Source organism: Cebus imitator, unplaced genomic scaffold (assembly GCF_001604975.1).
Source record: "Cebus imitator isolate Cc_AM_T3 unplaced genomic scaffold, Cebus_imitator-1.0 Scaffold524, whole genome shotgun sequence".
Classification (NCBI taxonomy): Eukaryota; Metazoa; Chordata; class Mammalia; order Primates; family Cebidae; genus Cebus; species Cebus imitator.
This window is the reverse complement of record NW_016107839.1, coordinates 176754-200753: the sequence shown is the minus strand read 5'-3', so window position 1 is coordinate 200753 and position 24000 is coordinate 176754. Positions and strand designations below refer to the sequence as shown.

Sequence of the window (24000 nt, the reverse complement as noted above, 5' to 3'; positions counted from 1 at the left end):
AAAAAAAAAAAAAAAAAAAAATTAGTGACCCCGGCTGGGCTCTGTGGCTCACGCCTGTAACCCCAGCGCTTTGGAAGGCCAAGGGGGGCGGATCACTGGGTCAGGAGATTGAGACCGTCCTGGTCAACATGGGGAAACCTTGTTTCTATTAAAAATAAAAAACTTTGCTGGGCGTGGTGGTGGGCGCCTGTAATCTCAGCTACTTGGGAGGCTGAGGCAGGAGATTTGCTGGGAGGTGGAGGTTGCAGTGAGCTGAGACGGCGCCGCTGCACCCCAGCCTGGGAGAGAAGAGTGAGACCCGTCTCCAAAAACAACAGCCCGTTGCACGGACCCAGCTCCCTGCTCTCTTACCAGCCTTACTTGGGCCTGTCCTTAGAGCACGAACCACTTTTCTGAGTGGAAACAGCCATATTCGGGAGAATTCCGCGGCATGTGCACGTGACTGGTGTTTGCACAGCTGCCTCTTGAGCGGGATGGGTTAGGGCGTCAGCCCTCATGCGGCAAAGCACCCTCGCGCGGCGACCGAGGCCTCGGGCAGACACGGGTCCCTGCACACGCGCCTGGAGGGCCTGAAGTGTCGGGCGCTGTGTTCTCACAGTGAGGAGGCCGGAGCCTCGGACGTGCCGAGAGGAGCGTGAGGAGCCTGCTTGCTCTTCCTGCGTTGCCCATGACGCCCACGGAAGCCTCTGTCCTCGTCGCGTTCACGTGGAGGGCCGAGGTGCAGTGGGTGCGTCTCGCTGCCTTGGGTGGCAGAGCGGAAGGGAGGCAGGAGAGGCCAGCGCCCTCGGGAAACCCTTATTGAAGAAAATCTGCATCTGAGTGGACCTGTCAGTTCACACCAGCCTTGGTCAAGGGTTCTCTGTGCAGCCACCACCCCTAATTCCAGAGCGTTCTCACCACCTCCCCAGGGAGCCCGTCCCCATTGCGGTCAGTCCTCCACACCGCCCTCTCCAGAACCTTCCCATCTTCCCGAATTGAAACGCCGTCCCCATGAAATGCTCACCCCCCGGCCCCCCCAGCCCTTAGCCCCCATCCTACTTTCTTTTCCGTCTCTGAGACTGAGGGCTCTAGGGACCTCCTGGGGTGGAATCACACAGGGTGTGGCCTTCTGTGTCTGACGTCTCTCACTGAGTGTGACGTCCTCAAGGTGCGTCCGCCCGTGTCCCAGCCTCGCTCCTGTTCGTGGCTGAGTCGCTGCCGTGTGTGGGTGGCCACGCGCTTATTTACGTGGTGCATGTTTGCGTGGCGTCCACGTGTTGGCTGCTGTGAGCCTCTGTGTACAGTTCCTCCATGTCCGTGTGGTGGTGGTTCTCTTGGGTGGACATCTAGTAGTGGAATCATGGGTCACATGGTGACTCCAGGTGTGACCGTTTGAGGAGCCGCCAACCACTATCCTTAACACCTGCACCGTTTGGGTCCCCTGTTGGGTTTGGGGACCGGATTTCTGCACAGCGGCAACCATGTCCCTCGTCTTCTGGCAACCGGGTTCCTCTCGTCCTTGGCCCCTTAGTGAGCAGTGGGTGCAGAGCTGGACGAGGGCTCCGGGGAGACGGTGAGGAGCGTGGGCAGAGGCCAATGTGCTGATGATGTATGTGTCAGCAAACATTCCACATCTGTGGCTGTGAGCGCCACGCCTGCCCAGGTGACGGAAGGCAGGACGCTGCCTCGTGTTCAGCTCAACTTTTTTTGTTTCTTGAGACAGAGTCTTGCTCTGTCACCCAGGCTGGAGTGCAGTGGCATGATCTTGGTTCACTCCAGCCTCCACCTCCTGGGTTCAGGTGATTCTCCTGCCTCAGCCTCCTGAGTAGCTGAGATTACAGGCACCCACCACCACGCCCAGCTAATTTTTTCTATCTTTAGTAGAGACAGTTTTTTTTTTTTTTGAGACAGAGTTTCGCTCTTGTTACCCAGGCTGGAGTGCAAGGGCACCATCTCGGCTCACCGCAATCTCTGCCTCCTGGGTTCAGGCAATTCTCTGCCTCAGCCTCCCGAGTAGCTGGGATTACAGGCACGCGCCACCATGCCCAGCCAATTTTTGCATTTTTAGTAGAGACGGGGTTTCACCATGTTGACCAGGATGGTCTCGATTTCTTGACCTTGTGATCCACCTGCCTCGGCCTCCGAAAGTGCTGGGATTACACGCGTGAGCCACTGCACCCGGCCCAAGACAGAGTTTTACCATGTTGGCCAGGCTGGTCTCAAACTCCTACCTCAGATGATCCTCCCGCCTCAGACTCCCAAAGTATAGTCTTTTTTTTTTTTTTTAAGACAGAGTCTCACTCTGTCGCCAGGTATCAGGCTGGAGTGTGGTGGCGAGATCTTGGCTCACTGTTGGCTCACTGCGACCTCCACCTCCTGGGTTCAAGTGATTCTCCTGCCTCAGCCTCCCGAGTAGCTGGGACTACAGGTGCACGCCACCACACCCAGCTAATTTTTGTATTTTTAGTAGAGACGGGGTTTCATTATGTTGGCCAGGATGGTCTCGATCTCTTGAGCTCATGATCCACCCGCCTCGGCCTTCCAAAGTGTTGGGATTACAGATGTGAGCCACTGCACCCGGCGTGTGTTCCTTTTAATAACGATATACTTGAAGATGATTTTAAAAAAACTCAATTCCTAAAGGACCTTGATCAAAGTTGAGGTGAATACAGGCCTGACTCTGAGGGGCACGTGTCTAGCAGTTGTCGCCTGGCGCACGGGGCCTGGAGCCGAGTCTTGCAGGACTGGATGGAGGCCAGGGGATGGCGAAGACCTGGGCGGCTCCCCAGGACCAGGCCCTCTTGCTGGGGGCTCCCCGGGGAATGAAGCTGAACCCCGCTGTGCTCTCCCCGCTGCAGCCCTCGTGGGGATCATCACAGAGGCAGGAGTCGGGGACCCATGTGACTTCCTTTGGGTGGAGGGAAGCCGAGGCGGGACATGGCATGGCGGTTCCCACATGACGCTGGGAAAAAGCGCTCCAGTCTGGGGGACAGAGTGAGACTTAGTCAAAAAAAAAAAAAAAGAAAGAAACGTAGAAACGCACCCACCCAGGTTTCTCACGGCTGTCCTGTCTGAGGTTATGCTTCCGGAAGGGCCAGTGTCCTCCAGACGCAGCAGGATTCCGATGGGATCCCCCTGGGGTCCCACCTGCCCTGGGGCCTGCCATGGAGCTCTCTGTCCTGGTGGGGTGTCTGACTGTGCCCGTGTGCTTCCGCTGCCTGTCTGTGGCACCACCTGGGGCCAGCGGACCCCTGCCCCCTGGGGAGGCCGGGTCAGCTCTGTCCCGGGCCAGGGTGCAGGAACCGGAGCCAAGGCTGCTGAGGCAGAGCAGGGGTCCCGTGGGGTCCTGTGCACCGTGGCAGCCTGGATGGGGGTGCCCTCACTCGAAGGCCGTCTGTGTGATGGATTCGCTGCGAACACTTCCGCTTTGATTTTGTTGGTGGCGTTTGAGGCCCTGGAGCCCATGGCAGCCTCGCCTCTGTTTGCATAGTCTAAGTTTTGGGAAAATCTCTCCTCTGTGGAGACATTGCAGGGACAGCGCCCCCCACCAAGGCCACCAGTGGTGTTTGCCCTGTGTGTGCAGCGCCGGGTGAGTGCCAGTTTTTTCCTGAAGTCAGCTCTGCCATAGCCCTCGTGGGTCTCTGCCATCACCAGGGTGAGGCTGACCTCCTGTGGGACAGGGGCGCCTGCGCCCCCCGCTCCCCCTGCTGGGTCCGGTCCCAACCGCCATGCTGCGGTTCTCCCGTGTCCTTTATCCCCAGTCCTTTTATTTATTTATTTAAAGACAGGGTTTCACCATGTTGGTCAGGCTGGTCTTGAACTCCCAACCTCAGGTGATCCGCCCGCCTTGGCCTCCAAAGTGCTTGGATTACAGGCAGGAGCCACCGCTCTCGGCCAATCCCCAATCCTTGCCTTTGCCCATGGTGACCTGTGACGGCTCATTCGCCTTCTTGGAGGCTGGCTCTCCTCTTGGGTGTGTCTCCTCTGGCTCGGTTGGTGAAGTGAGGTTGGCGTCTGCCGTGGATGGGCCTTCTTACGGTGACGAGAGGCGCCCTTGCCTTGGTGTCCTTCCTTTCCCTGATTTGTGGGAGCCTCTCTTTTGCACCTGATGCGTTAAACCCACCACCGGCCTAGGGCAGCCCAAGGTTGGATTGTCCCAGCCGGTGGCAGCTCCTGCAGCCCTCCATTTTGGAGGGTGCCCTTCTGTCTTCCCTGTGACACCGGCTACTGGGCCTGGCCCCGCTCTGCTGTGGCCCCGGGACTAGAGGTGGTATGCAGAAACTGCCCTGGTGTTGGGGCTCATGGGTCCTGGGGTGCGGCAACCCCCCCATTCTCTTTCCATGGGGTGCAGATGAATCGGGGTGGTGGGGGACCGAGCCCATAGCGGACAGCCCCTGTGGCCTCAGGTCAGAGGGCATGGCCCTCCTGGATAGAGTGGCCTAGAAGGGTCCACGGCTGGGTCCATGTGAGTCTAGGCGCCTGTGAGGGCACTGGGCAGGGGATGGCCTGTACCTCCCAGCCCAGCAAGGTCCCCGCTCTGTACCTCCCCTTAGCTTTCCCCCAGCTCTGGGCTGAGGCTGTGTGGTGATGTCAGCTAGGGTCTGTGACATCACTCAGTGGAGACAAGTCAGAGAAGGGGTCTCCTGGGGCCCTCCCCAGGGACCTGGCCTGGATGCAGACCACATGGAGGACCCCAAGAAGAACAGGGGAGGTAGCGGCCTGAGGCCGGGGCTGGGGAAGGGGGCGGCTCTGGCCGCAGAGCCGCGTGGTGAGAGCAGCCCCTTGTGGGGGTGGCTCCCGTCCCCTCTTTGGTGCCTGGGAGCCGTCCCTGGCTGTGTGGGTTGGGTGGGAGCTGGGTGAGGATCAGCGTCCCCTCCTTCCACCCCAGGATTGTTGCTTTTCACTGTGGGCCTTGGGTGCAGCAGGACAGGCTCCCAACCCGCAGGCCAGCGTGGGCACAGCAGGTGCCCGGCCCTCGTGTGTCTGGCCCTCGTGTCCCCACTTCCTTCCACGCCCTTCTCCGGCTTCCCTCGGGCCGCCCCTGGGGGTTGGCGCGTCCTGGGAGATGCCAGGGTCTTCCTCCTTGGTGACGGACGGGTGCTGGGTCCTGACTGAGTGGCAGTGGCCTCCAGGGAGTGCCCTGAACGGTGTGCGCCCTCAGAAGCTGCTGAGTCTTGGGTCGGTGGTTCTTGTTGGTATGGGTAGGGGAGCTGGCACCTGATCCCTGCCCGTGGAACACAGGGTGGCAGCCTGTCCTCCGACTGCTCCTCTGCTGCTGTGAGCGCTGAGGGCGCAGGCGGTGACTCTCGGGGCCCTCCTCAGGTGGGGAACACGGGCTGGGGGCTACCATGGGCAGCAGCTGTGCAAGCAGCATTCCCGTTTTGCACTGGGCTGCCCCCCACTGAGGCTGAGGCGAGGTACCGCAGCATGGGCGTGTGCCCAGGCGAGGCCCCACAGGTCCGGTGTGTGGCAGGTGAGGCTCCTCGGGTGGGGGCGACTCCTAGGGCCGGGGCTTCTCCATCCGTGTCAGGCTCATGTGGGGGTGTGGCTGGGCCCTCGCTCTGCTGCTGGCCACGACCTCCTCAGAGAGGCCGCGGTGAGGTGCTTGGAAGTGCGGCCTGCCCTGGGTGTGCAAGGAGTGCTCAGTGGACCCCTGTGTCCCCGCTGTCCCCAGGGCTATCCATGGAGCTGTTGAGGTGGTGCAGCCCGGCCTGGGCTCCGTCTGGGGAGCTCGGGGTGGGGTGTGTGTGTGTGTGTGTGTGTGTGTGTGTGTGTGTTTTGCGGCCTCAGTGCTCAGCTCTGCAGGGCATAGCGGGGTTCACTCCTGGCTCTGAGGCCGGAGAGAGGGAGGCCAGGGCTCATCCAGAGGGGCCCAGAGAGAAAGTGGCAGCCCCGACCTGCCTGGGCCACAACATCTGCGACGGCTGTGTCTGAGCAGCAGGACCCCCGGGCGGGCCTTCACCCCAGCTTCCACGTGGTTGGGTCCGTGAGTGCAGGGCCTGCGCCTTTCTCACCCCCTGACTCCAGGTCGCAGGGCAGGGGTGCCAGGACCCGAGAGGTGACGGTCACCACCTGGATGAGAACCTAGGGTGGCACAGGGAGGCTTCCGGGGGGTGCCAGGAGCAGTGGGGCCCCGGGCCCAGCAGAGCAGCGCCCACTTCAGTGGTTTTGGGGGCTGGGGCTTGTCTGCAGTTGCAGCCAGGGTGGGGATTTGGTGCTTTTTCTCTGCAAAAGCCAGAGCGCACTTAGCTGAGTCAAGACCAGACAGCGTGGGGGCGCGAGCCGGTGGTCCCAGCTGCTCAGGAGGCCAAGGCGGGAGATCGCTTGAATCCGGGAGGCGTAGGTTGCAGGCAGCCAGCCGAGGTCTCGCCATGGCACTCCAGCCTGGGCGACAGAGCTAGACCCTGTCTCAAAAAACAAGACCACGCGTCATGGCCCATGAGGCCACTGTTTGTCCTCAGACCCGGCAGCCGTGGCACAGTGTTCACCCTTGTGGCATGGGCTCTTCCAGGAGTTGGCATTGATCCTCCGCAGAGTGGCTGGGTGGGACGTGCTGAGCCCCACCTGGTGGCCTGAGTATTGGGGATGGGGGAGTGTTGAAGGAGGTGGCTGTGATGGACGCGACAGTAGCAGACGCAGGGCACAGGCCATGCCTGTGTCTGTGGGGGCTGTGAAGAGACGACCATCTAGAAGCTTCTGCCTTGGGGCCAGAAGGATGCCCCAGAGAGCCCGAAGAGGCTCCGTCCGGAATTTAGGGCTCAGCCTCACTGACCCTGAGCGGGTGGCGGTTGATTGAGTTAACTTGGGCCATTAATCACACGTCACTTATGATGGTTTCTTTGGGTTTTTTTTGAGGCGGAGTCTCACTCTGTCACCATGCTGGAGTGCAGTGGCCCAATCTCCGCTCACTGCAGTCTTCATCACCCAGGTTCAAGCGATTCTCCTGCCTCAGCCTCCTGAGTATCTGGGACTACAGGCACATGCCACTGTGTCCGGCTAATTTTTATATTTTTAGTAGAGATGGGGTTTCACCATGTTGGCCAGGATGGTCTCGAAATCCTGACCTCAGGTGATCTGCCCGCCTTGGCCGCTCAGAGTGCTGGGATTACAGGCGTGAGCCACCGTGCCTGGCCGTCATTCACGGTTACTCAGTGGAAGAATCTGACCAAGCCAACAGTTCACCTGGACGAGAGAAGGAGGGAGCAGGCGGGGGATTCCGCAGGGGCAAGGCTGGTGGTGGTGCCCCCGTTCATTGGTCTCACCCTGATGCGTCATTTAAACGGTGCCACCCAGAGCCGGGGGGTGGGATTGGGCCCGGGGGGTCCCCCAGCTGTGGAGAGAGTGAGCCAGGGACAGCTAGGAAGAAAAGCAGCCTGGATGCAGACCCCACCTCCCTCCAGGCAGCCCCGCAGGCTTGAGGGCCACCGCATCAGGAGGAACAGCCTAGATGGGGAGCAGCGGGTGGCCCCGCAGCCGGAAGGGGATCTTGCCCAGCCTGGAGGCCACAAGGACAAGAAGTAGGGAGGTCACGCAGGCGGCACAGAGAGGAAGCAGAGTGGGGGAGAGGTGTCCCAGGTTGTGTCAAGCACTCGTGCAAGCCACGTGCTGAGCCTGGAAGAGAACGGGGCTGCCCCTTGCAGCTTGGGTGGCGGGTGTGTGGAGGGCCTGGGGTCTGCCGTTAGGGACGCTGAGTGCAGGGCCTCTGTCTTCGCTTCGTGTTTGTCCTCACCGAGGGAGTCGAACCATGCCTTTGCCCCTGCAGGGCCCCAGGCAGACGCCACACGCTGGGCCACTTTCACGGCTTATCACACAGGCAGAGACGAGGGTACGAGGGACCCCGGGTTGCTGCGGGTGTGGGCACAGAGGGGCCTCTGAGGGCGTCTGGTTGCCTCCAAGCAGCTGCCAGATCTCCCCGGAAACACAGTAGGGCGGGTGCCCGGCGGGCAGTGTGTGTGTGGCACGGCCGAGGCTGATTACAGTCATGAGCCACAACGCCCGGCCATCATTCATGGTTACTTCCCGGGGCTTCGGGCACGGCAGAGCCAGCCTCACGGCACCTCGTGTGTCCCCAGTGCACAGGGAGAGGTTGGAGGCGCACGCCCGTCGTGTCCCGTAGTGGGGTGTCGGGAAGCATACCGACCACCCTGCTCGCTTCCTAATGGGATGCCTGGGGGACGGCAGTGGCCGAGCAGGTGGCTCCCCCTGAGCGGGTCTGCAGGCCTGGAAGCCAGCGCAGCCTCGTGGGGGACTGTCCTTGAGGGCCCTGTCTGCCCTGCCTGAAATTGAGGGGATCGGGTGTCCCAGCTTTCCCGCCAAAGCCTGTGCCCAGCGCCTGTCCAAGCACGGCGTCCTCCTCGGCGGCCCCCAGAGGCTGCTGGGCCTTGCCCGGTCCTTTCTGGGCACCTGGTGTATATGTGGAGGGAACAAGAGCTGCCGGTCATTTCTGGGTGACCGAACATATGTGTGGGGGAACGGGAGCCCGACAGTGCCGCCCTGCAGGGCTCGGCAGGGGAGGGTACACGGGGTCGGTGCTCGGAGCAGGAGGGCGGAGAGGGCCTCGGCTCTGCCAGGCACGGGCCGCAGCAGCCAGTGGTGAGTGTGGGTGTGGCGTTGGCTCTGGGTCCTGAGCGTCCCCTCCCCACACGGCTTCCCAGTCCACATCTCCATTTGCTCCCAGAGTGCAAGTTGGTTTTCGTATTAATAATTGAGATGTGACTCTCCGGCTGTCCCTGCCACCCTGTAACTCCCACAGCTCAGCGCCTGTAGCTCTTCTCGAGGCTGTGACTCCGTCCGTGCTGTCTGACCGAGAACACTTCATCCTCCCGGCATGAAGGGATGGATTTGTTCTCCAGGTGAGGTCCGTGCTGCTGGCTCTTGAGGCTCTGCTCAGTGGCCGCCAGCCGCTTGGCCTCTCCGAGGGTTTTGGTGGCTCTTGAGGCTCTGCTCGGTGGCTTCCAGCAGGTGGTGGCTCACACCTGTCATCCAGTACTTTGAGAGGCTGAGGCAGGCGGATCACTTGAGGTCGGGAGTTCGAGTCCAGCCTGGCCAACGTGGCGAAACCTTGTCTCTACCAAAAATATAAAAAATTAGGCCGGGCGTGGTGGCTCAAGCCTGTAATCCCAGCACTTCGGGAGGCCGAGGCGGGTGGATCACAAGGTCAAGAGATCGAGACCATCCTGGTCAACATGGTGAAACCCCGTCTCTACTAAAAATACAAAACATTAGTTGGGCATGGTGGCGTGTGCCTGTAATCCCAGCTACTCAGGAGGCTGAGGCAGGAGAATTGCCTGAACCCAGGAGGCGGAGGTTGCGGTGAGCCGAGATCGCGCCATTGCACTCCAGCCTGGGTAACATGAGTGAAACTCCGTCTCAAAAAAAAAAAAATAAATAAATAAAAATAAAAATAATAAAAAATAAAAAATTAGCCAGGCATGGTGGGGGTTGTTTTTAATCCCAGCTACTTGAGAGGCAGAGGCAGGAGAATCGCTTGAACATGGGAGGTGGAGGCTGCAGTGAGCCAAGATCTCACTACTGCTCTCTGGCCTGGATGACAGAGTAAGACTCTTGTTTTAACTAAAAAAAGGAGGTCAGGCACAGTGGCTCACACCTGTAATTCCAGCACTTTGGGAGGCTGAGGCGGGCAGATCACCTTGAGGTCAGGAGTTCAAGACCAATCTGGCCAACGTGTGAAACCCTGTCTCTACTAAAATACAAAAATTAGCTGGGCGTGGTGGTGGGTGTCTGTAATCTCAGCTACTTGGGAAGCTGAGGCAGAGGATTGCTTGAACCTGGGAGGCAGAGGTTATAGTGAGCCAAGATTGTGCACTCTAGCGTGGTGACAAAGCAAGACTGCATCTAAAAAAAAAAAAAAAAAATGCAGGCATGGATGTTTCAGTGCCTCTTCCTGTGGATCCCAAGAGGGTTTCCAGAGGGTGAGTGTTCTGTGCCAGGGGGTTGGGCAGGGGAGAGGCGGCGGGGGACAGGCAGGGGAGAGGCCCCAGGCTCCAGTTTTCTCTCCCATGGATGCGTCACCCCCCATGGCGGTCCTCTGCAGAAGTCTCCCTGTCCACCTTGTTAGCTGTTGTCTGGGTGGGGTTGGAGGCAGCTACAGTAGAAGGACAGATGGATGGATGGGCAGGGTGTGACCAGGACAGCCCAGTGTGACCCCAGCCCGGGCTGTCACAGTTGTGGCATTCTTCCTGTTGATGGGCTGTTCCCCGTGGCTCTCATTGCTGTGGAGGGGTGTGGTTGGGAGCGGTGCGGTGTGGTGGTTCCTGTGGTCAGAACCTGGCCGTGGTGGGTGGAGGACCTGAGCCTGGCTCAGCCATCAGAGCTGCTGCTGCTTTCCCTACACAGAGGCATTGGGTGGGGGTGCCTTGGATGTCCCTCTTGGCTAGGGTGTGCGTGTCACCCTGAGTTTCCAGCCATGCCAAGGAGCCTCACAGGCGGGCCCGGCGGCCTCTACTCCAGGCCGTGCTGTCCGTTTCCCCAGAAGGCCCTGCTGGTGGCTGGTTCCAGGAGCAAGGCCTTGGTGGGGGATACCAGGACAGCGGAGCCTGGGTGCCCTGTCCCTGTGACGGGAGAGAGATGAGCTGTGGCGGGGGCGGATCTGCCTCTCACGGATCCCTTTCCCAGGGCACATGAGGAGACTGCCCCCCCAAAACGCCCAGGAAGGAAGTTAAATTTTAATATGAGTTGGTTTAGAGAAACTAGGTTAGCCATGCGTGGGCGTTTCTGGATGTTTGGACAGTCAGGAGAGTCGGTAGCTTGAGAAATCTGCCCACTAAGCTGGGTGAAGGCCACCAGCTGTCATTCCTGGACCCATGGCCACTCGGTCACATCAGTGTCTCCGGCCCCTCCCTCAGCTGCAGCACCAGCGCACCCCCCCTGCACCCCTGACCCAGTCCAGTGGAGAAAACTGACATCTAAAACCAGGAGTCAGCCGAAAAATGCACATTCAAAGCACACCCCAGCATGGATGTGCCCAGAAGCACAGAACTGGGGCCACCAGCGCATGCCTGTCATCCCAGCACTTCGGGAGGCTGGGGATGGAGGATTGTTTGAGCCCAGGAGTTTGACACCAGCCTGGGCAACACAGGCGTGGGGGTGCATGCCTGCAGTCAGCTACTCAGGAGCCTGCGGCAAGAGGATTGCTTGAGCCTGGGAGACAAGTTGCAGTGAGCTGAGGTGGCACCGCTGTGCTCCCGCCTGGGCGACGGAGCCAGACCCTGTCTCAAAGCAAAAACAGAAACCAAACCTCACAGAAGCGGTGACTGGGTGTGTAGGAATCAGACCCTCAGGCACGGCGGGTGGAGTATAACTCGCTCTAGCCGCTGTGGACATGGCCGGGCAGCTCCTCAGTGACGTACACGGAGCTCCCATCCGACCCAGCAAGGCCGCTCCCAGCTACATACCCAAGAGGAGTGGACACCCATGGCCACACAAAAGCCTGTGAAAAATACAGCTGTGGAGTCCAGCAGCCAGATGGTGGCTACAGCCCAGATGGACGTCAGCAGAGGAGGTGGCGTGGTGTGGTCCTTCACGCACCTGAACATGACCCAGCCCCGACGCAGGCCATGGCGCGGACGTACCTTGAGGACGTCAGGCTCAGCGAGAGACGCCAGACACAGGGGACTTGTGGTGTGCGATCCCATTTCTATGAAATGTCCAGGACAGGCCAGGCGCGGCGGCTCACTCCTGTAATCCCAACACTTTGGGAGGCTGAGGCGGGTGGATCACCTGAGGTCAGAAGTTCGAGACCGGCCTGACCAACGTGGAGAACCGTTGTCTCTACTAAAAATATAAAATTACCCAGGCGTGGTGGCGTGCACCTGTCAACCCAGCTTCTCGGGAGGCTGAGGCAGGAGAATTGCTTGAAACGGGAGGTGGAGGTTGTGGTGAACCGAGATCGCGCCATTGCACTCCAGCCCATGCAGCAAGAGTGAAACTCTGTCTCAAAATAAAGAAAGAAAAGGAATCTCCAGGACAGGCCCATCCACAGAGATAGGGAGTAGCATGGTGGTTTATTATAACTTTTTCATGAAAGTGAAATATATAGTGCTCTGTTGTGAGTTTATTGTAGCCCATTGATGATTTTTTTCCTTTGAGATGGTGTCTCACTCTTTGGCCAGGCTGTAGTGCAATGGCACAATCTGAGCTCTCTGCAGCCTCCGCCTCCCGAGTTCAAGTGATTCTCCTGCCTCAGCCTCCTGGCTATCTGGGCTTACAGGCTTCACCACCACGCCTGCCTAGTTCTGTTTTTTTGAGACGGGAGTCTCCGTCTGTAGCCCGTGCTTTAGTGCAGTGGCACGATCTCGGCTCACTGCAACCTCCGCCTCCTGGGTCCTGGTTCAAGTGATTCTCCTGCCTCAGCCTCCTGAGTAGCTCAGATTATAGGCACGTACCACCATGCCCAGCTAATTTTTGTACTTTTTTTTTTTTTTTAGTAGAGGTGGGGATTTCACCATGTTGGCCAGGCGGCTGATCTTGAACTCCTGGCCTCAAGCGGTCCGCCTGCGTCCGCCTCCCGAAGTGCTGGGATTACAGGCAGGAGCCACCATGCCTGGCTTAAATTTTGTATTTTTAGTAGAGTTGGAGTTTCACCATGTTGGCCATGCTGGTCTTGAACTCCTGGACCTCAAGTGATCTGCCCACCTTAGCCTCCCAAAGTGCTGGGATTACAGGCAGGAGCCACCATGCCCAGCCTCTGCAAAAAAATGTTTTTAATTAGCTGGGCATGGTGGTGCATGCCTGTAGCTCCAGCTATTCTGGAGCACCGGTGAGGTGGGAGGATCGCTTGGGCTCAGGGGGTTGAGGCTGCAGCAAGCTGTGATTGTGGGTGATAGAGTGAGACCCTGTGTCAAAAAAAAAAAAAAAAAAGAGTTCAAAAAAAAAAAAAAAAACACCAAAAAACTCAAGTTCAAGGTGAAAAGCAGCAAGTGCAGATGGAGATACGTTAGCCAGCATTCAGACAAGATCATTGATGGAGGTGGCTGTGCTCAGCGGATTTTCAGCGTGGAAGAAGCAGCCTTCTGCTGGAAGAAGATGGCACCCAGGACTTTCCCCAAGTGGGAGAAGTGCTTCCCTGGCTTGAAAGGAAAGCCCCACCCCCCACCCTCTTGTTAGGGGCTAATGCAGCTGGTGACTTTCAGGTGAGGCCAGGGCTTTTACCATTCCCCAAATCCTAGGGCCCCTGAGAAGGATGCCAGACCTACTCTGTGCTCTAGATAAGACAACAGGGCCGGGCGCGGTTCCTCATGCCTGTAATCCCAGTACTTGGGGAGGCCGGAGCAGATCAGGAGGTCAGGAGGTCAAAACCAGCCTGCCCAACGTGGTGAAACGCTGTCTCTACTGAAAATACAAAAATTAGCCGGCCGTTGTGGCGTGCACCTGTAACCCCAGCTGCTCGGGAGGCTGTTGCAGGAGAATCGCTTGAACCCGGGAGACGGAGGTTGAAGTGAGCCGAGATCGCACCACTGCACTCTAGCCTGGCGACAGTGTGAGACTCCATCTCAAAAAAAGGAAAGAAATAGAACAACGGCCTGGATCTGGATGACAGCACACCTGTTTAACGCCAGGTTTACGGAATATCTGAAGCCCACTTTGAGACCTGTTGCTCAGAAAAAAAGATTCCTTTTAAAACATGACTGCTCATTGAGGGCACCGGTCGCCCCAGAGCCCTGCTGGAGACAGACGGACGACGTGTGTTTCTGTCCTTGGTGGCATGGCATGCATTCTGCAGCCCATGGATCAATGAATGAATGGACGAATGAATGAATGAATGAATGACTCGGAAGCCAAGATGACTCCTTGGCATGTCATTTATGAGTGAATGAATGAAAAGGTGTCACTCTGTCACCCAGGCTAGAGTGTAGTGACGCTGCACTCCTGGGTTGAAGCAGTTGTCCTGCCTTAGCCTCCTGAGTAGCTGGGACTACAGGCATGTCCCACCAAGCCCAGCTAATTTTTACATTTTTTCTTAGAGGTGGGGTTTCGCCATGTTGCTTAGGCCAGTCTGGAACTCCTAAGCTCAAAGCAGTCTGCCTGCCTCAGCCTGCCAAAGTGCTGGGACTACAGACTTGAGCCACTGTGCCTGGCCAAGTCTTACTATTTTTGAAACAAAGTCTCTTTGTGTCTCCCAGACTGCAGTGGAATGGCAGAGTCACAGCTCAGTGCAGCCTCCGCCTCCCAGGCTCAAGTGATCCTCTTACCTCAGCCTCCTCAGTAGCTAGGACCGCAGGTGAGCACTGCCATGTGACTGGCTAACTTTGTTTTTATTTTTGTAAAGATAGGGTCTCCCTGGGTTTCCCAGGCTGGTCTTGAACTCCTGGCCTCAGGCGTCCGCCTTCATCCGCCTCCTAGAGTGCTGGGATTACAGGCAGGAGCCATCGTGCCTGGCCCATAACTCTCATGGTTTAGAAATACATTTGTAAGGCTGTAGGTAGCATGGAGAGTGAGTCCTCTGGTGGCACTGGGGAAATCGAGTGAATTGAATCCCCCTGGAAAGGATTTGCCCTTCTAGATGCCGTGATGAACATGCGTGATTCGTGGAAGGAGGTCAGATGTCAGCATCAGTGGAATTTTGGAAGAAGTGGATTCCAGTCTTCCAAGGATCGCGGCAAGGGATCAAGCTGCAGAGGTTTTAGCAGCAAAGAACGAGAATTAGAAGAACCTGGAGATGCGACCGAGTGGCCACGATCTCATGAGAAAACACTCACACGTGAGGATTTGCTCCAGCTGCATTCCAGTCCAGGTGCAGACGCTGTGGACGTTGTCCAAATGAGAACAAGGGACTGGGAATATCCCGCAGCCTCAGCTGATGAAGCAGCAGCAGGTCTGAGAGGACCGACTCCGGTTCTGAAACACGTTCTGCTATGGGTAGTAAATGCCGTCAGGCAGCCGCCCCACGGAGAAATCGCGTGAAAGGAAGAGTCCGTCCGTGTGGCCGACTCTTGTAGTCAGAATTTGAGACGTTGCCCCAGCGTCCCCAGCCTTCAGCAGCCGCTGTCCACCTCCGGGAGGATGAGGGCTCACGCATGGTTCCGACGGTCATCACCGGGGCTTAGCAGTAAGGCACTTGCATTTCTTCATTATTTAAGATGGGGTCTCACTCTATCACCTGGGCTGGGGTGCAGTGGCACGATCATAGCTGGCTGCAGCCTCCGCCTCCCGGGCTCAAGCGGTCCTCCCGCCTCAGCCTCCTGAGTAGCTGTGGCCACAGGCTTGCGGCACCACGCCCGCTTAATTGCAGTGCGTCCGTTGTTTAATCAGACACAGCGCTACCGCACACGTCCTAGGCCACGGTACGCTGGGAACGTGACTCTTGTGCGTGCTGGGAAACTGGAAGGTTTGAGTGACTTGATGGCGGTGTGGAACCCTCAGGGCCGCCTGGGATGATCAGAGGGCCTTTCTCGGACACGAGCGCAGGGGCTGCGTGCCGCGCAGCAGCTGGTGACGTCAGTGCCTTTGTCCGGTGTGGCTTGTTCAGCGGGGAGCTCCTGTCCTTCCATTCTTGACAATGGCTGTGCTCTGCTTGCCCTTTCTCACCTGTGGCCCCCACGTCCTGCTCGTTGGCAGGGCACCTCTTCCCCTGCACATCTAGGGGGACAGCAGCGAACTCTGGTTCCCCCCTTCTCTCGTGAAGGTGGTGCTTCTCTCTGCCTGGAGCCCCAGGGTAGGGTGGGGGTGCCGCTGGGGCCTGGGTGAGGGAGGACCTGGCGGGATCTGTGCGGACTGGCGGGTGGCCTGTGGTGGCCCCACGTGCAGGGTTCTTGGCCTCCTGGGCAGTTTCCTGGCTCAAGGGCGTCAGGAGGTGACAGCCGCGTCCCTGGGGTTGCCGTGTGGTAGAGCTCAGTTAAACCACAGTCTCGTCCTTTGGTTCTGTAGGTGGGACCCCTCCCCAGGCTGCCTGAGGTTCCTCAAGGGAACTGTTCTGCCTCCTGTCGGGGCCTGTGAGCAACCCACGGAGTCCCCTCAGCCATGAGCCCTGTCCAGACTGCGTTTCTCTGTGGGCGGCAGCGGGTTTTGGGGCCCTTGGTGGCCCTGGGCTCAGGAGTATTTAAGGTGGTGTGGACACAGTGAGGGGCTGTGGGCTGGGGTCCCACCATCTGAGGAGCGGGAACTGTGCATTCGTTCTCAGGACCAGAGGCCTCTGTCCTTTCCCCTGGGGTAGCAAGTTGGCTGTCTGGCCTTGCTTAGGTCACGTTGGGTTACACTGGTACCTCAGGCCACGCCGGTCCCTCTCCAGCTCCGCTCTGCACCGAAGGGGTCTGGGCTGGACCCATTCTGGCATCATCACAGCTGCGAGTGGCATTCAGTCTGCCCCACTCAACCAGTGGCCCTGGAGAGCGAAGCCTGAGCCTGGGTCAGGGCCGGGGGCCTCCTGCCTTCTGGCCCGCCCTCAGCATCACCCAACCAACATTAGCAGTGGCAGCCCGGTGGCTCCCGTGTCCCTGCCTTGGGCCTGCCTGCTGTCACCTGTCTCCCTCCCTCTTTCTTAGACAGCCTGGGGCCTGGGGACAGGGACCGTTGTGTGGCCCCTCTGTGTCTGGGAGTGGACTGCCCCAGGCTTCAGGACCCTCTGGCCTCTCCCTGGGATTGGCAACCATGCCCTCCTAGCAGCATGCTCTCCCGCCCGTGCCACCCCTCCCACCCACCTTGCTCCCCAGAAAGCCCCTGAGCCCCACCCTTTTCGTCGAGACCTCTGGCCTCTGATGTCATGCAGCGCGTGCTTCCCAGCTGGGTTCTGGGACAGGGATGGTGCTTGTCATGCCCCGACCTTCAGAGCCCCTTCCAGCATAGCAACCCCCTGCCCATGTCCTCCACCCCCTCCGCCCGTCCTCAGTGGCTCTGCAGCCCCGACCCCATGGGGGCCTCGCTGGTGCTCACCTGTGTCTGTTTCTCCACAGCTGTGAACCGTGAGCTTTGAGCAGTGGGACCTGTCAGCAGGATGTCTTCCGCCCCCGAGAGCGACCCCGAGGCCACCAAGATGAGCACCGCGGCCTGGCCGGCCCAAGCGCCTGCGTCTCAGTAGCCGGGAGCTGCGGGCCCTGCCCGCCCGCCCGCCGCCGGGATGTTCTAGCCTCAGAGGAGCCAGGACCTCAGGTTTCCACAGACTTGGGATTTGCACGGCAGCAGAGTCACCGTGGAGAGGCCAGGGTATCACAAACTTATGGATTTTGACAAGAAAGGAGGGAAAGGGGAGACGGAGGAGGGCCGGAGAATGTCCAAGGCCGGCGGGGGCCGGAGCAGCCACGGCGTCCGGAGCTCGGGGGCCAGCTCGGGGGTCCTGATGGTGGGCCCCAACTTCCGCGTTGGCAAGAAGATCGGCTGTGGCAACTTCGGGGAGCTCCGCCTAGGTGAGACCCGCTTGGTGGCGGGTGGGGGCGGGGGCGGGAGGCCGCGGCAGGGCCGTGCCGGGGTCGCAGCAGCCTCTGGCGGGGCAACCCCAGGTCACCGGCAGGTGCGTTGAATTGTGGGTTGATCGTGGTGTGAGCGCCACTTCCTGGCGAGGAGGTTCTGCGGGGAGGGTGGGTTTCTGGCCCTGTCCCCTTTTTGGGAAACAGCTCTGTTGGGAAGCGGGTGGCCCAGAGCAGGCCAGGCCTCGAGGAGCCTGAGTACCAAGTCAGGAGTGACTTCCACTGCCCGTGTCCACGCAGGATGAAGCCCCGGCGTTAACTGCAGGCACGTGCCCGCACTCGGCTCGTGGGAGGTCTCGGCCAGCCCAGAGTGGGCGTCGGGTGGCTGGAGTGACTTGTGTGGCAGTGACACTGTGCGCCACTCCTAGCTTCACCCTTTGAAAGGCAGCGCCTGGCCCACCTGGCTCCGTCCCATCTGCTCACACCTACCTCCCCTGCCGGGGTCTACTGAGGTGGGCATGAGGAGGGGGCTGGGGGCTGAGCCTCTCACCAGCCAGGGCCACCTTCCCAGGGTGGGGGTGCCTGAAGATGACCACCGGGCCTCGGGGAGCTCTGAGCACATTTGGGGCCGCCCCCAGTCCGTGATTAGCTGTGCCTGGGAGCTGGATCATCCCTGGAAACCTGGTTAAATTCATTTTTGGTGCTGCTGGCTGTACGGCAAACGCCTGAGCTCCTGCAGGAAGGCACGTGGCATCTTTTAGTGGGGTTCTCCGGGGGACCCAAGTGCACCCCCAGTCAGTGTCTGTAGTGGTGGAAATCGGGGTCCTTGTGAAGGAGTGAGGGATGGGCAGGTCCAGGAGGCCACAGCAGTGTATAAGCCTTACATTGGCGCCCACAGCAGGCGATACCAGAATCTGGCCCCTCAGCCCGATGAGGCTGTCAGATGAGGGAAACTGAAGCCCAGGGAGTGGATGTGACGTGGCTGCACCTTCAGGAGCGGCTGCCCAGGGGCGCAGGAGCATGGGCTGTGGCCACCTGGACCCCAAGAATGTTTTGTGGTGCAGCTTCCTACCTCTTGCCTCAGTTTACCCACCTGTTAAATGGGGATGAATGGCAGTTGCCACTTGTGGGCAGAAGTGGGGTTCAGCAGACCGTTAGTGCGGCAGAAGTGTGTGTCCTGTGAGTCGAGCAGCTTTTCCCAGGTGAGGGCTGCTCTGGGGGTCACTTCTGGCTGCTTCAGTGTTTTGTTTTTTGAGGTGGAGCCTTGCCCTTTTGCGCAGACTAGAACGCAGTGGCCTGATCCCTGCTCACCGCAATCTCTGCCTCTTGGGTTCAAGCGATTCTCCTTCTTCAGCCTCCCGCGTAGCGGGAATTATAGGCACCCACCACTATGCCTGGCTAATTTTTTGTATTTTTAGTAGAGATGGGGTTTCACCATGTTGGCCAAGCTTGTCTCTCCTGACCTCATGATCCGCCCGCCTCGGCCTCCCCAAGTGCTGAGTTTACAAGCATGAGCCATCGCGCCCGGCCACTTTTGTTCCCCTTGGCTGCACCCAGGGCCCCGGGAGGCCGGCTTGAGGCCCCATCCTGAACCAGAGCCCACCCCAGCCCTTGGGGAGGCTGCTGGGATTCCACCTCTGTGGGCAGAGGCTGGGTGTGGGCCACAAAGCCTCACTGCCTATCCGACAGCCTGTGGCTGGGGAGTCCCTGGGTGCCGTTTCTCAGCCAAGCGACTGAGCTTTCCCTGCTGGGAGGTGTGGTCTCCTAGCCCTGCATGTGTGTGCACACTTACACACACAGCCACATGCAGATGCGTACACGTATGCCCACACATGCATATGTACACAGTAACGCACACACAGGAACGCACGGCCACAAACACGTGTACACAAGCACACATGCACATCCACACACACGCACATCCGCACACAGGCATGCACGGCCACAAACGCATACACAAACACACACCCGCACACAGGCATGCACAGCCACAAATACGTGTACACAAGCACACAGGCACATCCACACACATCCACACACCCACACACGCATCTGCACACAGGCATGCACAGCCACAAACACGTGTACACAAGCACACAGGCACATCCGCAGACACACCTACACGCACCTCCGCACACATGCACCTCCGCACACATGCACCTCCGCACACACACATCCGCAAACAGGGACGCACAGCCACACGAGCACACAGGCACATACGCACATGCGCACATCTACGCACACATCCGCACATATGCCTGGCACAGCCTGTAACCTGCAGCCCAAGGAGTGGCCCTGGATGGCTTTGTGGTCCCAGATGGCTACGTGGGCCCTTGGGTGGCGGTCGCAGGTCTCCGGCGCCAGCTTCTAGGAAGCTGTGGTTTGTGCTTCCTTCACCTTGGCGTCTTGGTGGCGTGTGCTGTGCAGGAGCCGCAAGTCATGGCTTCTCGGTGCTGGGAGGCCGTCCGTCGGGGCACACCCCACACCTTCTTCATCTGTTCCTGGCGCAGGGGCCGCAGGAGTTTCTGGATGTGGGCTCTTCTGAGGAGAACTGCCCAAACAGAATCGAGTAGCACGGGGCGTCTTGAGCACTGCCTGGGCCCGTGTTCAGGGCTGGCGCTGGCTTTGGTGCTGAGCCTGTTCAGGACTCAGGTTGCTGAATATTGTTCCCTTGTGAATGTTCTAGAATGGGTCAGTTTTTCTGTTTTTGAGGTTTTATGTTTGGTTTAAAATGTTGACTGTGCTGTACTTAGGTGTGGTTTTCTGACTTTATCCTGCTTGGGATCCATTGACTCCTTGGAGCTCTGTGTGGGTACAGTACTTTTTAAAATTAACTTTGGAAAAATGTGAGCCATTATTTCGTGGAACATTTTTCTACCTTAACTTTGCTTTTTTTTTTTTTTTTTTTTTTTTTTTTTTTTTTTTTTTTTTTTTTTTTTTTTTTTTTTTTTTTTTTTTTTTTTTTTTTTTTTTTTTTGAAACAGAGTTTCGCTCTTGCCACCTAGGCCTTGGCTCACTGCAACCTCTGTCTCCGGGTTCAAGTGATTCTCCTGCCTCAGCCTCCTCAGTAGTTGGGATTATAGGCACCTGCCACCACACCCAGCTAATTTTCTGTATTTTTAGTAGAGATGGGGTTTTTCCATGTTGGTCAGGCTGGTCGTCAACTCCTCAGGTCCTCCGCCTGCCTCAGCCTCCCAAAGTGCTGGGATTACAGGCGTGAGCCACCACACCTGGCCAGCTTTGTTGTTAGCTTGCTCTGTCGCCGAGGCTGGAGTGCAGTGGCACAATCTTGGCTCACTGCAATCTCTGCCACCTGGGTTCAAGTGATTCTCCTGCCTCAGCCTCTCGAGTAGCTGGGATTACAGGCGCTGTCCACCATGCTCAGCTAATTTTTTGTGTTTTTACTAGAGACCGGGTTTCACTCTGTTGCCCAAGCTGGTCTTGAACTCCTGACCTCACGTGAACCACCTTCCTCAGCCTCCCAAAGTGCTGTCTGGCTGGATTGCGGAGTTTTAGACAGGCCCAGCCCTGCTTTCGTTCTTGGGTTCTGGTTGTGTGTGTGACAGGAGTGCTCGGCCCTGTCCCCGGGCCCCTCAGCCCTGGCTGTTGGCCTCAGCTTCTGTGCTCTGCTGGCGCCGGGCTAAGTTCGCTCCTTTCCCGCAGCCTCCAGCCTCTGACGGCCGTCGTGACTGTTGCGTTGCCCGTGGCATTTTCCAGCCCGTCTGGTTCTCCGTTGGGTCTCTCCGCTGAGGCTTCCCACGTGCGCATTCAATGGCCATCTTTTCCGTTAAGTCTTTGAACACGTCTGTGCTGTTTCAGTCCGCTTTGTGCTGCTGTGCCACAGACTGGGCCATTTATGATGAACAGAAATTGATGGGCTCACACTTGTAGAGGCCGGCAAGCCCCAGATTGAGGGCGGTGTCTGGCAAGGATCTTCCTCCTGTGTCTCCCCGTGGTGGAAGGCAGGGGTGCGAGGACAGGAGGGGCCAGATTTGCCCGTTAATCAGGAACTCACACCATGCTGAGGCATTCGCCCGTCTGCGAGGACAGCGGCCCAGGTCCTCCCACCAGGCCCCAGCCCCAGCCGAGCGGAATTGGGGATCAAGTTTCCAACACAGGACCCTTGGGGGACGCATCAAAGCCCCAGCACTGTGTGAAGTGACGTGTGGGCTGCTGCTGACTCTCTTGTCACGGTCACGCCCCCCCTTACCTGTGGGACAGCCTCACTGGGCGTGGCTGTGATGTGTGCCGTGAAGGGTGGAGGGTGTGATCTCCCCGGCCGCGCTCTGCGTTTGTCCCGTGGCTCACTTTTCTTCTGTCAGGGTTGGCTTCAGGGTTGTTGGCGCAGGGACTCCAGGGCCAGGGAGCCCTGCACCAAGGTATGGACCTTCTGGGTTCTCAGCTGAAGTCAGGATCTGGGAGGACCCCTCACTCCGGCTGTTGGCGCTATGGTATCCTCCTGCCTGTGTGTCCTCTGGAGCCTCCTGAGCCTCTCTGGAGCTGTTCTCTGCCGGGCCTCGTGGGCTCTGTTGCCCTCCACGTGCACAGAGAGTGCTGCTGGGAGCACCGTTTGGCTCCCAAAGCCCAGAGCACCCAGCCTCCTCCAGGAGTCTGCAGATCCCCAGGCCTCTGACACTGCGGCACACGCCCAGCCCACACCCAGGTCTCTGACGTGCGGCTGCACACAGCGGCAGGGGTCAGGCGAAGAAGGTTTCTTCCACAGAGCAGAGTGGAGGAGCCAGGAAAGACCTCATCACCATCAATGCATCAGAGTCTAAAGGCCTCATCAAGACAAGACTGCCAAGCACATGAGGCCAGCCAGGCCGGGGACAACGCTGGTGAGCGTCTACCTGACCGTCAGGGAGCCACAGCTGGATGATAAATCCACAGATGTCAGAGGGACGGCGTTGCACACAGGCGGGCGCTCTGCCGGAGAAGGGGGCAGCTGCCCGCAGGACGAGCCACGCAGCCACGTCCGCCGCAGCTCTGCTCTGGAGAGTCAGGACTGTAGACAGCAGGGCGTCCCCCAGGGGCGGATGGGCAGCCACTCCCATCCTGTGAGCCGTGGCGCAGCGCCAGCCAGGCACACGCCGTGCACCAGGGCGAAGAGCCCACTGCAGGGGTGGCCTCTCAGGCGGGGAAGGGGAGATGGGTGGGGAGCCGTGGGCTCTCCCTCTCAACAGGACCAGGACTATCCAGGAGCAGGCAGCTGCCAGCGCTCACCAGACAGCTCTGGGCATCCCACTGTGAGCCCCGCCCCCGACGGGCAGCGCAGGAAGGACACACGAGCGAGCGCTCAAAGAACCTGCAGGTGGAAGGTTTAGGGGGCAGTGTCCTGAGCTCTAAAACTTCATCCCAGCACTTTGGGAGGCCGAGGCGGACAGATCACCTGAGGTCAGGAGTTCGAGACCAGCCTGGCCAAAATGGTGAAATGGCATCTCTACTAAAAATACAGAAATTTGCCGGCTGTGGTGGTGTGTCCCTCTGTAATCCAAGCTACTCGGGAGGCTCGGGCAGGAGAATCTCTTGAACCCATGAGGGGAAGGTTGCAGTGAGCCAGGATTGCGCCACTGCACTCCAGCCTGGGCGACAGAGCTACACTCAAGAAAATACTTGAAATCCACCTAAAACTAAGATGGACTGGTGGACGGCAATTGTGAGGATGGAACTGTGTGGCAGGTTTAGTTCTGGGGCCTCAGCAGTGAGCATTGGGTGCTCAGGGCACGGCTCCTTCCATTTTACGAGGAACGTTTTCCTTGTAATAACTTGTTATGTTGGGGTAAAACATGGGAGGCGAACTCATTTGTTCTGGAAATGCAGGGAGCAGCCCTGGTCCCTGGCTCAGTATTGGAGGGGGGCGCCCTGGTCCCTGCCTCAGTCCTGGAGGGGGGCGCCCTGGTTCCTGGCTCAGTATTGGAGGGGGCACCCTGGTCCCTGGCTCAGTCCTGGAGGGGGGCGCCCTGGTCCCAGGCTCAGTATTGGAGGGGCCGCCTGCTCCCTGGCTCAGTATTGGAAGCGGGCGCCCTACTCCCTGCCTCAGTCCTGGAGGGGGGTCGCCCTGGTCCCTGGCTCAGTATTGGAGGGGGCGCCCCGGTCCCTGGCTCAGTCCTGGAGGCGGGGGGCGCCCTGGTGTCTGGCTCAGTATTGGAGGGGCCGCCCTGGTCCCTGGTTCATTATTGGAGGGGCCGCCCTGGTCCCTGGTTCATTATTGGAGGGGCCGCCGTGGTCCCTGCCTCAGTATTGGAGGCGGCCGGAGTGGTCCCTGGCTCAGTATTGGAGGGGGCCGCCCTGGTCACTGGTTCAGTACTGGAGGGGCCGCCTTGGTCCCTGCGTCAGTATTGGAGGGGACCGCCCTGGTCCCTGGTTCAGTCCTGGAGGGACTGCCCTGGTCCCTGCCTCATTATTGGAGGGGCCGCCCTGGTCCCTGCCTCAGTATTGGAGGGGGCCGCCCTGGTCCCTGGCTCAGTATTGGAGGGGGGCACCTGGTCCCTGCCTCAGTCCTGGAGGGGGGCGCCCCAGTCCCCGGCTCAGTCCTGGAGGGGGGCGCCCCGGTCCCCGGCTCAGTCCTGGAGGGGGGCGCCCCGGTCCCCGGCTCAGTCCTGGAGGGGGCCGCCCCGGTCCCCGGCTCAGTCCTGGAGGGGGCCGCCCCGGTCCCCGGCTCAGT

General features: G+C 59.2%; 1 protein-coding gene across 1 annotated transcript in view; it reads left to right on the top strand.

The window, feature by feature from the left end:
- CSNK1G2 (casein kinase 1 gamma 2) overlaps nucleotides 1–24000 on the top strand; it is a gene marked incomplete at its 3' end in the record, with an annotated part of 34718 nt that overhangs the window by 6787 nt on the left and 3931 nt on the right. The window contains exon 2 of the mRNA XM_037733441.1: nucleotides 16887–17336. Coding sequence (XP_037589369.1) covers nucleotides 17150–17336 — 187 coding nt within the window. The remainder of the gene's footprint in view (nucleotides 1–16886; nucleotides 17337–24000) is intronic.